Source organism: Melanotaenia boesemani, chromosome 9, assembly GCF_017639745.1.
Source record: "Melanotaenia boesemani isolate fMelBoe1 chromosome 9, fMelBoe1.pri, whole genome shotgun sequence".
Classification (NCBI taxonomy): domain Eukaryota; kingdom Metazoa; phylum Chordata; class Actinopteri; order Atheriniformes; family Melanotaeniidae; genus Melanotaenia; species Melanotaenia boesemani.
Window position 1 is genome coordinate 3,484,476 of NC_055690.1, and position 15,971 is coordinate 3,500,446.

At 44.9% G+C, this 15,971-nt stretch overlaps 1 protein-coding gene across 2 annotated transcripts in view; it reads right to left on the reverse strand.

Moving 5' to 3' along the window:
* Window positions 1-15,971, reverse strand: part of bcas3 (BCAS3 microtubule associated cell migration factor) — a 446,220-nt gene that overhangs the window by 396,905 nt on the left and 33,344 nt on the right. For both annotated transcript variants that reach the window (XM_041994763.1, XM_041994762.1), the window contains exons 8-9: window positions 3,017-3,124; window positions 2,857-2,933 (exon numbers count right to left, since the gene is read on the reverse strand). In XM_041994763.1, the coding sequence (XP_041850697.1) occupies window positions 2,857-2,933; window positions 3,017-3,124 (185 nt within the window). The remainder of the gene's footprint in view (window positions 1-2,856; window positions 2,934-3,016; window positions 3,125-15,971) is intronic.

Consider the following 15,971-nt stretch of genomic DNA (forward strand, 5'->3'; position numbering starts at 1 on the left):
AAACGGCTTCTCACAATAATTTACTGCTCAGAGAGCAAATGAGGTGGAGGCAGACAGTAATCTAGTGTGCTCTGCTGGGGAAAGGGCTGACAGGGAGGCGGGGGATTGTTGAGGCTAGCCACAAGGGCTGCTGGTAGTGCCAAAGAGGCCTTATGTGCCTTTCCAAGGCCGAAGGGAGATGAGGCAGTGAAACAACGAGTGTTTGAGGTCCTGGGTGGAGAACAGAGGGGTTAGCAGATAATTCAGCTGGACTCAGGTTGGAGGCTGACCCTCCTTTTCTGAAAGCCCTTGAATTCTTTTTTTATAATAGAAAAGTGAACCAACAGAAACATGTGAACGTTTGTCCACCACTTTTTAAACCACCAAATCAACTAAATCCTCTTGTTTAACGGAGCTTCACATGTTGGCCAGCTTGAAACACAGCTGCTGAACCAGAGACACAACACACAGAAACTGGAGAAAATCAACTCTTTAAAATCATTAAACGGAGGTTCATAGATGTAATGCAGAAAAACACATCATCAACCATAAAAACCAAAAAGACAAACAATGAAAAGGCTGCAGGGATGTCCAGAGGTGGCACTAAATATTGTTTTTCTCAGGATTATTTTATTTGCCTTTTTTCATTTAATCAACAATCTATCTGAGAAGTCTCCAATCATCCGTCTCTAAACGTGAAGACTGTATGTCGGCTAAAATCACACGTCTTATCCAGCGAGTCCTGGAGCAGTCTGACCATGTCAAACACATCTCAGAGAGTTTTGAGGTGCTGAATACAAATCTGTGAGGAGCAAAACATGGACGAACATTTATATTTAAAAAGTCAAATAACATATTTATGGGAAGCAAGCAAAGCTAAAAGATTTAAAAAGTTAAAGTAGTGACAACAATTAGTCCGATTAGAAGAAATCCGCTCTGTAATAACTGTCTCTGGTAGGTGGAAATAAGTCATCACAGTAGCCAAAGACAATCTGCTGCAAACACATAAAAGATACCAAACCATGGTCACTGAGTCTTAGCCAAAAGCCCCCGGCCTGTTTTCTGGGTCCGACTTCACACAGCACAGCCTCTAAACACCGGCAGAACACACTAAGTGCTTATAAAACATGACATATGCATCTTTACATCTGAAGAGAAGAAGCGAACACGCAGTGACAGAATGGCTTATCCAAAGCAGATCCCCAACATCACAGGACTCTTTGTTTACCGCTTTTATGGAGCAAACAGACCAAACAACGTTATGAAAAGGAGGCCCCTGCATTCAGAAACGATTAATAACTATTGAGCATGTTTGGTTTCCTGTTGCCCAGACACTGATAGGGAAGGCAGGCAGACAACGAGGAGACACATTAAAGCCAGTCAGTAAGGTCAGTTTACTCCAGTCAATGACTTAAGTGGACAGCAATGGTCTTGTAATATAGTCGGGTCTTTCTTTCACTGCCTCCTCCAGCAGATATCCAAGGTACAGCGAGGAGGATGCAAGAGTCTTCATGTAAACAGTTTTACTCTGAAGCCTGAAATCATGTTTTGATAAAACCAGCTCAGTCACAAAGCAGATCTTCAGCCAGTCCCACCACTCACAAGTAAAGGTTTCAGCACATATGGGTTTGAGTGAAGACTTAAATTAGTTGAGATGTGTTTTCCAAAAGGCATGCCGTTAAAGATTCCACATCTCTGGAACAGAGGAGAAAAGTCTGGATACCCTGCATGATCAGAAGCAGCTTGGTGTCGTCTTTGTTCCTCCTGAAAGGCCTTGGGATGAGTTTTGTGGTGAACTGGTGCGATGCAAACAAACAAAAACTGAATAAAAGGTTTGTAGCTGTGTTCTGCCTGTTGTTCCCTCAGAGGATCAGGCCCCAGATTTTCAGTAATGCTAACATCAGAAGGCCGTGAGGGCCGTGACAAATCGCTTCGCTTGCGACTGTTGAGGCATGCCAGTGTGGATTCTGAAGGAAGTTTAGGGTCCTTACTTGTTCAAGGAATCATCTCTTCATACGTTTTACTGAAGCATTTACTGGTATCAAACTGAATTTGTTCCTCCCTCTACCACTGAAATATTCCCTGGCTTTACACAAGTGATTCACCCCGTGTTGAAAAGTTTGACATTTTATTTCTGTGATTAAAATGTCCAGTTTTAATAACAAACACTGATGCTGCTGTGTCTTTTGTTAAAGCCATTTCTTTCTTTATGGTCCTCTCCTAGAAGTACCACAGTCTGGAGTTTTTTTCTGGGGTATCCTGACGTCCACCTGATTTGTTACCTCAACATCCACTACGATTAGATTCTAGAGAGCTTCTGTCTGCTTGTTTTAGCATTAATTATTACAGTTTTTAGAGTCCTAGGTGGCTGCTTTGGTGTTTGAGTGATGCAGCAAACAACCAGTGTAAAAATATTTAACATTTTATCCTTTTTTAATTTTTTTTATTTGGCTGTGCTTTGGCTAGAAACTGTCAGCATTTAATTTGAAAGAAAGGTTGTGATATTTTATTTATCTTTTTTTTTTTACCAGATTCTGCTGTTTCTTCATTGTATTAATTATACAGAAAATAATTGATTTTTTATATTAACGAATATTAACACCTACCAGTGGGGCCCCTGGGCAAGACCCTTAACGCTACTGCCTAACCACCTTCAGATTAAGTCACTTTGGAGAAAAGGGGGTTTTCTAATAAATTATTACAATAATTCAAATGACTGAACTGGTATTTAAAGAATTAAAATCCTAAAGGATGAATGAATGGTAGTTTTGAGCCGGTCTGATGGTGTTTAAATGATTTATGGGGCAGCGTGTACATTTTTGGCCACAAAAAACGTATTTGTGAGATGATTTAAAAGAATGAGTCAAACGTGCTTACTTGTAACAAAGAATTTCTTGGTGAAGGTGCAGCTGTCAAATGCTGCTATTTTCTCTTGCAGGCTCACCACCAGAATGCTGTGGGATGGAGGAAACAAGAGACCTGATACAACAAGACGTCCGCTTTATCAGAAAATCCTCTTTACATCAGGTCAACCTACTGTTTGTTGCAGTGGAGATCATAGATTGGTGTTTTGAACTGAATGGATTTAACCATTTCCCCCGTCCGTAAAGAGTACAGGTCAGCGCAGCAGTATGGAGGGCTTGTCCTGGAAACAAAAAGACAAATACACATTATCTTTATTCAGCTCAAGTACACAGTAATAAAGTCAGGCCATCGAGGCAAAACATACAAGTTTGTCAAAAATTTCCTTTCTTAAAAACGAAGGTGAATATAGCCTAAATGTTCAAATTAAAATATGTTATATGTGATACAGTAATGCTCATCCTTATCTAAAAAAGGAGTAATTAAGGCCTAGAACACATCTACATCCAATGTGGTTACACAAACAAAGTGTAAGAATACCCTAAATACAGTGTGAATTTCCACTGTGTCCCACTGGCCTACATGTTCTGCAGAGTGAGGGAGACGTGGAGCAGAGGAGGAAATGCTTTGTCATGAAGCACATTTAGGAGAGGCTCTTCTATCACCACAGCAAAGCCATGGGTTGCATGAGCAAGCTTCTCCAACAGCAGCACAGGAACAGTTCAGACATAAATCTTAATCAAAACAGACCCCCCCACACCACCACCGCTGCTGCCGAACCCCCTCTGTTCCCGGCCTTGCTCTGTGAGGAAAGCTGCTGTTGGTATTTCTATTCTTTTCACCCCTGGTGAGCTGTGTGGTGCCGTGTTGGCTGAGGACACGGGGGTGAAATGTGGTGTTAGTTTTGTTTTTTGAGCCATGGCACTAAATGTTTTCAACAGTCCATTGAGCCTCTGAGCATGCTGCATGGAGCTATACACACCATCAGTCAGAGCAGGGACACGTTTTAGACATATGTACGGAAAGGTCAGATCTTAAAACTACAGTGGGATGTTGAAGCACCGGTTAGATTGTTTTGACCAATTAATAAATCAGGAATGTTGCAGGGACAGACATGGACACTTATTTGTTATAAGTGTCCACCCTTATTTCCCTTATTTACCTTACTGCCCTTATTTACCGACAGGCAGCCAATCTATCATTGTTTGCTGGGAGGAGGCATGCCAGTATTGAAGCTTACAAGTAAGTTTAAATGTATGCACAATTGTCAAGATTAGGTTCTGAATAATTTCAAATTAATGTGGGCAGGTCAGAATTTATAGGCAGTTATTGGCTCAACACAATCGCAAAATAGCGTAATATACTCTAAACTGCATATTTTTCTGTTCTTGGCAAATATAACTTATGTTTTTAGATTGTACATCACTTTAGATAAGACTCTGCAAAGTACCCATAAAGTACATATAAACATAAATAATGTTTGCTTTCATATGAACTGCCAATGTGTGTTCACCGTAGGTCACTGAGGCATCAAACTACCGAGCCAGCAGTGGAACTGAGGCATTTATTTGGCAGCACCGCCTGGCCAGGACGCTACTGTGGAGAAGAGGATAAAAAGTCCCCGGTTTTAGCATCTATCTTACTGCATTGCTTTTTTGGAAACTATGATTTAAGAACAATAAGAATAAGAAACCTTTATTAGTGTCTCAGTGGGGGAAGTTTGCTGCAGCAATACAGGTGCAGCAAGCAGAAGCACACAGGTGATATCAAACAAGAACACACACACAATAAATAATATGTAGCTACAGTATCTGGTCTGCAGGGTGAGTATGTACAGAAGGGGTGTCAAACTCTGGTTCTCTAGGGCCAGTGTCCTACAGGTTTTCATTGTTTTCCTGATTTAACACACCTGAATAAAATCAAATGGATCCAACAGCTTCTTGTCAACTTCTTCACAATAACCCATTATTTCAGTCAGGTGTGTTGGATCAGGGAAACGATGAAAACCTGCAGGATACCGGCCCTCAAGGACCGGAGTTTAACACCCCTGATGTACAGGATATAAACATGTACATAAACATGTATGTAAACATGTAAACACGGTTTCCATGTGTTCATTGTAAAGTGTGACAGCAGCAGGAGGAAAGACCTGCGGTATCTCCTTAACCCAGCGAGGATGGATCAGTCTGGCCCTGAAGCTGCTCTCCAGACCAGACAGGGGTCCTGCAGGGGGGATTCATGGTCCAGCATGGAGGTCATCTACCTCCTGCACTAAGTCCACAGACCAGCCCAGGACAGAGCTGGACTTCCTGATGACTTCATCCAGCTTCTTCCTCTCCCTCTCTGTGATGCTGCTGCTCCAGCAGACCACACCGTACAGGAAGGCTGATGCCACCACAGAGTCATAGAAGGTCCTCAAGAGTCCTTCTTCACTCCAAAACCACAGCCTCCTCAGAAGATAGACCTGTTATGACCCTTCCTGTACTGTGGTCCGTGTTGTGAGTCCAGTCCATTTTATTGTTTAGGTGAACACCGAGGTATCTATAAGCATCCACTCTCTCAATGTCCGTTCCCTGGATGTTCACCGGTAAGGGGACAGCAGACCAGCGTCTGCATAAATCCACCACCATGTCCTCGGTCTTTTCCTGCGTTGATCAGGAGGTGGTTTTACTGACACCAGTCCACAAAGTCCTGCAACAGTCCTCTGTAGTCAACATCATCATCCTCAGCGATCAGTCCGACAATCGCAGAGTCCTCTGAAAAGTATTTTCAACTTTCTAAGTATAACAGGTCTCCTGTTGCCAAATGTGCACTTTATCAGTGTAAACACTAATTAAAACATAATTAAAATGTATAAAATGTAAAGTACATTAATTCAGTGAAGATATCTTTGCATATTTAAAAGCTGTTTTACTACTTTTGGAATTGCACTTTCTACTAATAGGTATGGGCGAGAAATGCAAAGACACATGAAGGTGTGTGCTGAAGGTGCTCTGTATTGTTATTAACTGATGTAGAATAATACAGTGTTATGCAAATGAGGCCCTTAAAAGACATGTAATAGCATAAAGTAAGATGAGGCAGCATGTAGGAGGGTCACACACATTAAAAAAAAACAAATAAGCATATGTTTCAACTCATGTTCTCATGTTGGGTGTGACGTAGACGTTGGGTGTGACGTAGATAACACGTGGGGTTAAGCAAGGGGTAAACAAAGGAAAGTAAAATCACGAGTAGGAAGTTCATTCTGTAAATTAAGGCATGCAGAAATTTTTGGCGGGCAGAACAATCGCGGTCAAATGCTAGAACGTCCCTATCGGTAAGTACAAAACGTCCACTGGACTGTTCGGGTCAACACTTACCCACGATAGTGTGCCCTACAGAAGAAAGTGCTTAGTGCACACTACGTTCCAGCGCACCCACGTAATGAAACACATTCCTGGACATTATTTAAATGAAGAGCTCATAATGGGAAGACTTTCATCCTTTACAAGATTACAGATGATCTCAGCCTGCTGAATATTCCAGCCACACATCCTGTTCCATTGAGCATGCCCGTCCCTCCCACATCAATACAGACACTCGGCTTTTTTTCTTTTTTTAAGTGTGGAAAGCTTCATCAGCTATCATATGACGCATGTCTACAAAGCTGGATTTATATCCTCAAAGGACTGCAAGTGTCTGGACAAAATATAAGCAACAATATAAACAATAACAACACTGTGAAGAATAAAAATGAAGTAGGGTCAATTATCTATAAATTAGTCTTGTGACAGCTAGGACAACGTCATCATTCCCTTCAGGGATTAATAAAGTTTTTCTCTTTTCATTTCATAAGATGTCTGAGACAATCCCATCCAGTTTCAGCATTCTTGAGGATCTATGAGGATTTTTCCCTCCACTAAATTTTTAACATGATGTGTGTTAAATGAGCAGGGATCAGGAGGGAAATGTTTAAAAGGACAATTTTGCAGACGATTTTGGACGACGCAGCAGGAAAGAGGAATTTTCTGGCACCATCGTATTACTTGTGTCCCCATGTCCTAGATCAGTCATGACTGCAGCCTTTACTTCAGGTGCAATTAACTGATTAATGATCGAACAGCATCAATTCAAGCGGATCATTTGGATCAATCATGGATCGAGTAGTCATGTGTCAGATGTTCTTCATGTGGAATTTTTCTTTGCTCTAACAAGGAAAATGTCTGTAATCTGATGAGGAACATGTGGATATCTAAAGGTGATCAAGTCAGACTGCACTAACCTGTTTATTATAACAAAGTAGTAAAATGATTTGGCTTCAGACATTTAAGTTGAATATATATATCATCAAGGACCAAGGTTTCCCTTGCCCGGACGTGGGTCACCGGGGCCCCCCTCTGGAGCCAGGCCTGGAGGTGGGGCACGGAGGCGAGCGCCTGGTGGCCGGGCCTTTGCCCATGGGGCCCGGTCGGGCTCAGCCCGAAAGGGAGACATGGGCCTCTCCTCCCGTGGGCTCACCACCTACGGGAGGGGCCATAGGGGTCGGGTGCATTGTGAGCTGGGCGGCTGCCAGAGGCGGGGACCCTGGCGGTCTGATCCTCGGCTGCAAAAGCTAGCTCTAGGGACGTGGAATGTCACCTCTCTGGCGGGTAAGGAGCCTGAGCTGGTGCGCGAGGTTGAGCGGTTCCGGCTAGATATAGTTGGACTCACCTCGACGCATAGCTTGGGCTCTGGAACAACTGCCCTCGAGAGGGGCTGGACCCTCTTCCATTCTGGAGTTGCTCCCGGTGAGAGGCGCCGAGCAGGTGTAGGCCTGCTCATTGCCCCCCAACTTGGCGCCTGTACGTTGGGGTTTACCCCGGTGGACGAAAGGGTAGCCTCCCTCCGCCTTCGGGTGGGGGGACGGGTCCTGACTGTTGTTTGTGCTTATGCACCAAATAGCAGTTCAGAGTACCCACCCTTTTTGGAGTCCTTGGGGGGGGTGTTGGAGAGCACTCCTTCTGGGGACTCCCTCGTTCTGCTGGGGGACTTCAATGCTCACGTGGGCAATGACAGCGAGACCTGGAGGGGCGTGATTGGGAGGAACGGCCCCCCTGATCTGAATCCGAGTGGTGTTTTGTTGTTGGACTTCTGTGCTCGTCATGGATTGTCCATAACGAACACCTTGTTCAGACATAAGAGTGTCCACATGTGCACTTGGCACCAGGACACTCTAGGCCGCAGTTCGATGATCGACTTTGTAGTCGTGTCGTCGGACTTGCGGCCGCATGTCCTGGACACTCGGGTGAAGAGAGGGGCGGAGCTGTCAACTGATCACCACCTGGTGGTGAGTTGGCTCAGATGGTGGGGGAGGATGCCGGTCAGGCCTGGCAGGCCCAAGCGTGTTGTGAGGGTCTGCTGGGAACGTCTGGCAGAGTCCCCTGTCAGAAGGAGTTTCAACTCCCATCTCCGGCAGAGCTTCAACCAAGTCCCGGGTGAGGCGGGGGACATTGAGTCTGAATGGGCTGTGTTCCGTGCCTCTATTGTCGAGGCGGCCAGCCGCAGCTGTGGCCGTAAGGTCGTCGGTGCCTGTCGTGGCGGTAACCCCCGAACTCGTTGGTGGACACCGACAGTAAGGGATGCCGTCAAGCTGAAGAAGGAGTCCTATCGGGCCTTTTTGGCCTGTGGGACTCCAGAGGCAGCTGATGGGTATCGGCGGGCTAAGCGGAGCGCGGCTTCGGCGGTCGCTAAGGCAAAAGCTCGGGCGTGGGAGGAGTTTGGAGAGGCCATGGAGAATGACTTCCGGACGGCTTCGAGGAGATTCTGGTCCACCATCCGGCGGCTCAGGAGGGGAAAGCAGTGCTCCGTCAACACTGTGTACAGTGGGGATGGGGGGCTGCTGACCTCGACTCGAGACGTTGTGAGGCGGTGGAGGGAATACTTCGAAGACCTCCTCAATCCCACCAACACGTCTTCTGATGAGGAAGCAGAGTCTGGGGTAGCTGGTGCTGGCTCGCCTATCTCTGGGGCTGAGGTCGCTGAGGTGGTTAAAAATCTCCTTGGTGGCAAGGCCCCGGGGGTGGATGAGGTCCGCCCAGAGTTCCTTAAGGCTCTGGATTCCGTAGGGCTGTCTTGGTTGACACGCCTCTGCGGCATCGCGTGGACATCGGGGGCAGTCCCCCTGGACTGGCAGACTGGGGTGGTGGTACCCCTCTTCAAAAAGGGGGACCGGAGGGTGTGCTCCAACTACAGGGGGATCACACTCCTCAGCCTCCCCGGTAAGGTCTATTCAGGGGTGCTGCAGAGGAGGGTCCGTCAGATAGTCGAACCTCGAATTGAGGAGGAGCAGTGTGGTTTTCGTCCTGGTCGTGGAACAGTGGACCAGCTCTACACCCTCTTTGGGGTCCTCGAGGGGGCATGGGAGTTTGCCCAACCAATCTACATGTGTTTTGTGGATTTGGAGAAGGCATTTGACCGTGTTCCCCGGGGACTCCTGTGGGGGGTACTCCGGGAGTATGGAGTGCCGGACTCGCTTGTAAGAGCTGTCCGGTCCCTGTACGACCGGTGTCAGAGCTTGGTCCGCATTGCCGGCAATAAATCAGAATCGTTTCCAGTGCGGGTTGGACTCCGCCAAGGCTGTCCTTTGTCACCGATTCTGTTCATAACTTTTATGGATAGAATTTCTAGGCGCAGCCGAGGTGTCGAGGGGATCCGGTTCGGTGGCCTCAGGATTGGGTCTCTGCTCTTTGCAGATGACGTGGTTCTGTTGGCTTCATCGGGACGTGATCTTCAGCTCGCACTGGAGCGATTCGCAGCCGAGTGTGAAGCGGCTGGGATGAGAATCAGCACCTCCAAATCCGAGACCATGGTCCTCAGCCGGAAAAGGGTGGAGTGCTCTCTCCGGGTCTGCGATGGGGTCCTGCCCCAAGTGGAGGAGTTTACATATCTCGGGGTCTTGTTCACGAGTGAGGGAGGGATGGAGCGAGAGATCGACAGGCGGATCGGTGCGGCGTCCGCAGTGATGCGGGCTCTGCATCGGTCTGTCGTGGTGAAGAGAGAGCTGAGCCGAAAGGCAAAGCTCTCGATTTACCGGTCGATCTACGTTCCTACCCTCACCTATGGTCATGAGCTGTGGGTAATGACCGAAAGAACGAGATCTCGAATACAAGCGGCCGAAATGAGTTTCCTCCGCAGGGTGGCCGGGCTCTCCCTTAGAGATAGGGTGAGAAGCTCGGTGATCCGGGAGGGGCTCAGAGTAGAGCCGCTTCTCCTCCACATCGAGAGGAGCCAGATGAGGTGGCTCGGGCATCTGGTTAGGATGCCTCCTGGACGCCTCCCTGGTGAGGTGTTCCGGGCACGTCCCACCGGAAGGAGGCCCCGGGGCAGACCCAGGACACGCTGGACAGACTACATCTCTCGGCTGGCCTGGGAACGCCTCGGGATCCCTTCGGATGAGCTGGTGAATGTGGCCGGGGAGAGGGAAGTCTGGGTTTCCCTGCTTAGGCAGCTGCCCCCGCGACCCGACTCCGGATAAGCGGAAGAGAATGGATGGATGGATATATATCATTTTTATTTACTTTTGTCATCCAATATGAATGAAAGTGATTCTGCTGAATGAGCTGTGAAACCGTCTCATTTTGTTCTGTAGCATGGGCGGTTTGTCCGTAAGGATGATGGGGCGACACGCCACCAGAAGAGAAGAAGGAGAAAACAAACTACCCACTGTAAGCTTTCTGGATACTTAACATCACCCCGACTGCTCTTATTATCTGTAATGTAAAAGTGATGTAGCCGTTGTGTTGTGTTGTTCTGCTACCCGTGTATTCTGTTCCACCCTGATGACGGCACAGCGGCCTCCATCTCATGGACAACAACAGGAGTTACTGACATGCACCATCTGTCTGAAAAGGTCACACGAGTCATCCAAGATTCATATGGACAGTTGTTTAAAGTTTTCTTTTTGTGGCTGCGTGAACATCGCTACTGAATGAAATGAGAGCTACCGGGTAGCAGTTCGCCGAGCAGAAACCGACACATCCTGGCTCGACTCACTGACTGTGTGAAGTTTTGTGTTCGAGTTATATACTCCACAAAACTCATAGAGAAACTCTATGGTGGAGCCCGTGTGATGAGAGGAGAGCATGTTGGTGTGCCGCAGAAGGTGCCTGAGCATTTTAAAAAGTCCATTATGTGCAGCTGAATTAATTATGCAGCCAGCCTCTTCTCACATACTAGCAGTGAAGGTTTCTTGTTTCTGATCTGGGTGGTATTGCCAGTTTTTTTTACTTCATTGCAGTAAAAATACAGCTACATTTTTTTTATTTCTGATACCATACGCTTTGATATTTAGATGTGAAATTGTTGGTCTGCCCTTGGAGATTCATCTCAACAGCAGCAGCAAGACGTTACAGGAGCCACAAGACCAAGCAGAGCCTTGAGAGACGAAGAGAAGCAGAGGCTCTGTAAAGAAGCCTGGGACACAATCCTGACTCACACCAGAGACAGCTTCTCCTTCACCGTCCACACTGTGAAGGAGAGCTTCTCCTTCACCGTCCACACTGTGAAGGAGAGCTTCTCCTTCACCGTCCACACTGTGAGGGCCACACTGCTAGAAGCACCAACATTTCCCAGTGAGGCTCTGAATGCCACTGTGGGGACATCGGCCTGCTCTTGTGCATGGCATTTAGTTTATAGAGGTAAAATAAAAATCTTACTAAGTTGAACAGGTGACCTTAGTCAGAGAAATTTCTCGGGAGTTTCCACTGGTCTGTAGATCTTCAATTAAATCTAATAAAATCAGATCACAGCAGAATTTGTGATACTGACAAACTGTATCGTGATCACACCTGTAATTAACACCACTAGCCGTTGCAGAGGGAGGGTTATAGTTCTGCTATAAGCCTGGAAATAGCTTCAAGCCAGAAAAAGTGAGCAATAGTTAAACTTATTCAGTCAGAGAAACAAACAAGGTTCGTTTCCAGTGTTTAATGCACGGAAAGCATCAGCTTGTATTACAGATGAAAACAGGAGGGTTCACACACAAAAACCTTCAAAATAATAATGAGAAAAAACAAGAGCAAACACAAAGACACTGACAGCTTAGATCAGAGACTGTAGTTTGACATATAATCATTATAACAAAACAGAAACACAGTCAGACAGTGAAATAAAAAAGTTGCAAAGTTGTTTTTTCTTCGGTCTCCCTGCCAGCAGCTGACCAACACTGGGCCAAATAAGCACTCTGAAAACTCCAAAGCAATATGTTGATCTGTTTGGTTCACCTGTTTGTTTGTTTTAATACACACAGAAGCTCTTTTAATCCCAGTCAGCATCAGACATGATGTTTCCAGCCTCAGCTGTCAGATTGGGTAAAATGATGTAAAATGAATGTATGAATAGATGTAGCAGCATAAAGGTCGACCAGAAGAAGAAAGCAGAATTTATTACTAACAGAACTTTGTAGAAATAACACACAGATCAACAGTGACCAAACCTTTTCTCATCTCATCGTTCTCTCACATCTTGGCTTTCAGGAGAAAAAAATTTAGCATTGAAACAAACACACAACAGAAACTATTTCCATGTTTCCACTTTTTCCTCATTTCCAGTTATTCCTGCTACTATTTACCTGCTATCCTCACTAAACCAACTCCAGCTCAGCTGCTTTGTGGCGCCACCGTGCATCAGAAACGTCTTCTTGGCTTTATTCCAGCCATAGAGGAGCATTATTTTTCTTCTTTTCACACACACATAGAACTTTCTGCTCACTGGTTGATCTTTGGCTGCTCCTGATTGGACGTTACCGTCAATCTAAGCTCTCTGATTGGTGGAAAGTCTGACAGGAAGTGGCTTCATCATCATGTCCAGGTCTAAATAGAGGTCTCTTAGCAACATAGTAGTGATGGTGATGTTTTTATGATGAAATGTGATGAATAATGCTGTTATCATGGATCATTGTGGATTTACCAGATAGAGTCTCTGAATAAAACTACATTTAGTGGCTGGATTGTAAACCTCCTGGACAGGATATAAATGCCTGAAAAACTTGTGTAGATCACCTAAAGGGTAACAGTCCATCATAGTTTACCTCTCAGAGTTACACACTACCGTTGCTGAGACACTGAAGTGAGCGCTGAGGAGCGCCGGAGATCTAGCAGAATTTTAAGGGTAAAAAGGATTTGAGATGTTAAAAAAACTGTCCTAAGGCTTCATAAATCACTGTGTGTCTGTGATGTGGCCTGAACGTGAACATCAATGTGCCCATCCCTGTGAATATTTTTGGAAGAAGATAAAAAATATGTCCGACTATCCTTTGTGATTTGTTTTTGTTCTGTTTTGATCTTTAACATCTCCAGCAACATTTCAAAGATCTTCACTCACAACGAGCATCACCGATCACGAGTACAGGTATTAAGATTAATGCAAAAACTGCAACCAACTGTAATTTACTTTCAGGCGGCTGCATCATTGATTTCAGCATTATCAGAGTCAGATCAATCCAATTCAAAGCTATATTCCTAAGAATGGGGCTCTCAGATTGATTCAAAGGGACAATGATAACCAGCTGTTATAGAATCAAAATGGCACAGGGTTCAATTGTTTTGCTTTTGCAGTATTTTAACAAATGACCCAGTTCTAATGGAGGCAATGCGAGGTCAAATGTAATAAGATTTCCTCATGCCGGGGACATCGAGGCGTAGGTTGAAAGCAAGGCTAAATCACAATTATCATTATGGATCATGGCGGGATGTCAGTCCTTGCACATGTTAAGGTGACGCTGAGCACCATTGCCCAGCTCAGTAACAGGACTATTATGATGGCCCTATTAGATCAATGTGTCAATTACTATTACTCAAACTGGCCCTTGGGTCTGAAAGGATACACAATGCGGAAGATGGCAGAAAGGAGGCATGGCTCATTTACTTCCTATGATAGGATGTGAAGCCACTCCAGGAATTAAAGGGAAAATAGAGAGGCCTGCCAGACACAGAACATATAAAATGCAAAATGACAAGCAAAGAGAGGGAAACAGGACACTTCGCTGGAGTCCGTTCTTACAGGATATAATGTCAGAAAAACAGCACAACTCACTGAAAAAGCTGGTCTGAGTAGCAGGCTTCTGGACACATCTGATAAGGTTCAGTATCACCATTGATTTACCAAATCAATTATATTTTAATCCAGAGGATCCCATTTCCTTTGCATTGGTCTTGTTTCTATACTGGTATTCTGGGATTTTCAGTTAGAATATTACAATGCAATATTATCATATTTGGTGTGGATATGAAGGAGAAGAGCCAAAAGCTCATGTTTCCACTACAGAGTACATGTCAGGGTTTGAGGAGGAAGTGGACCCAAATGCAGGATGAAAAGGCGGGAGGCAGGAATCAAGGGTTTAATTAAGAAACACAGAACTCACTTAGACAAAACAAGAGACGTGACAGGGAAACACGACGGTAACAGGACACGAAGACTTACAGGGACTGACGGAGTAAATGAAACCAATTATACACACACACACACAGGGGAACTAATAGGGAGCAGGTGGAGCAAATTAGCAAATTAAACCAGATGTACAAACAAATAGGAATCAGGAAGCAAAACAGAAGGGAAAACTTTACAAAATAAAACTGGAAACAAGACAGAAACTCGGCTAAGTGAAGCTCATTTTCTCTCTGGTGTGGACCAAAACCCTGAACTGTGGTCCAACTGAAACCCGGCGGTCTCCTTGTTGGGTTTTGTTCGAGTCACGGCAAATGGAGCCTCCAGTGAAGCAAAGAGAGGAAGTGATGTAGGTCAACATGGTGGATATCTCGCTGCCTCTCTTGCTGCTCATATACACAATTAAGTATTTAGTAAGTAATATTTTTTTATATTCACACTTCTCAGCAGTCGTCTTTCAACCAGAAGGTAGGCGGATCGATTCCAGGCTTCCACTGACTACATGCCGAAGTGTCCTTGGGCAAAACACTTAACCCCACGTTGCCTCCCGATGTGCCTATCGGGGTGTGAATGTGTGTGTGAATGGGTGAATGTGATAAGTAGTGTAAAGCGCTTTGAGTGGTCAAACTGACTGCAAAAGCGCTATATAAGTACAAGTCCATTTACCATTCCATCTGTTTTTCCTGAAAACATGTAGGAGGAACAAACTCCCTCCACCTCAGCTTAAATTAAATAAATTTAATAAATCATTGTATAATAAATTATTATTAAATAAATTTTATGAATGAAATTGAATTAAACTATTATTAAATAAATTCAGTAATAATTTATTCTATTAGGTTTCCATTTAATTAATTCATAAACCACTCAAGCTGAAGATTCCCACGTCTTCATTCACCTTCTTCAAGTGAGTCGCATTGTCTCACATGAATTACAGCATTTTAGCTGGTGGACATTTCCAGAATAATGTAAAGATAGAGACTGATTGGCCAGAATGATGAACCGGAGCAACTTTTCTGTGGGTTAATCCCGCCAGTTTTCACCTTGTCTGCTGGAAGTTACCACATCGGGAGTGTCTGCTCCACTATTCTCTCTTCCCTTCTTAGCTGTGTACACACATTTCAAGTTGCTGTCTTGCTTTTTTTATGTTTCCTGACTTAATTATATCCAAATTAGTGACATGCTAAAGGAGCAAATGCAGCTCATTCTCCATCACACTAGTAGGCACAGGTGTATGAAAAGGCTGGATCTGAACTAGAAACCTGGAGTAAAAAAACTAAATGTTATATAATTAATTGTATGAGCTCTGATGGAAATATTTCATGAACTGATTCTGTGTCAACATATTTTGTTTTGCTTAAACCTGCATAATACCTCTAATTTGTAAACACAGGACCACAAAAGGTCCCTCTGTGAATCAGTGAAGTGGATCAGAGAACTGAGCCAGATACTCAATCCGTGAATCACGTAGGACCTCGATTGCGGTGTTGGTTCGGATCAGTCCCAACTCTAGTTCCTATCTCCTTACTATAAAATAAATCTGTTGATGCAAGGTTTTTGCAAAGGTGTGGCATTACATAATTTCATCAGAACGCTGCTACAGAAAATACCATAGCAACAGAAAAAATGTCCATCTCTTTATGACCACAGTGGAGCATCTTCTGATGCTACTTCCAGCAGGATAATGCACCATGTCACAAAGCTCAGATCATCTCCACCTGCTTTCT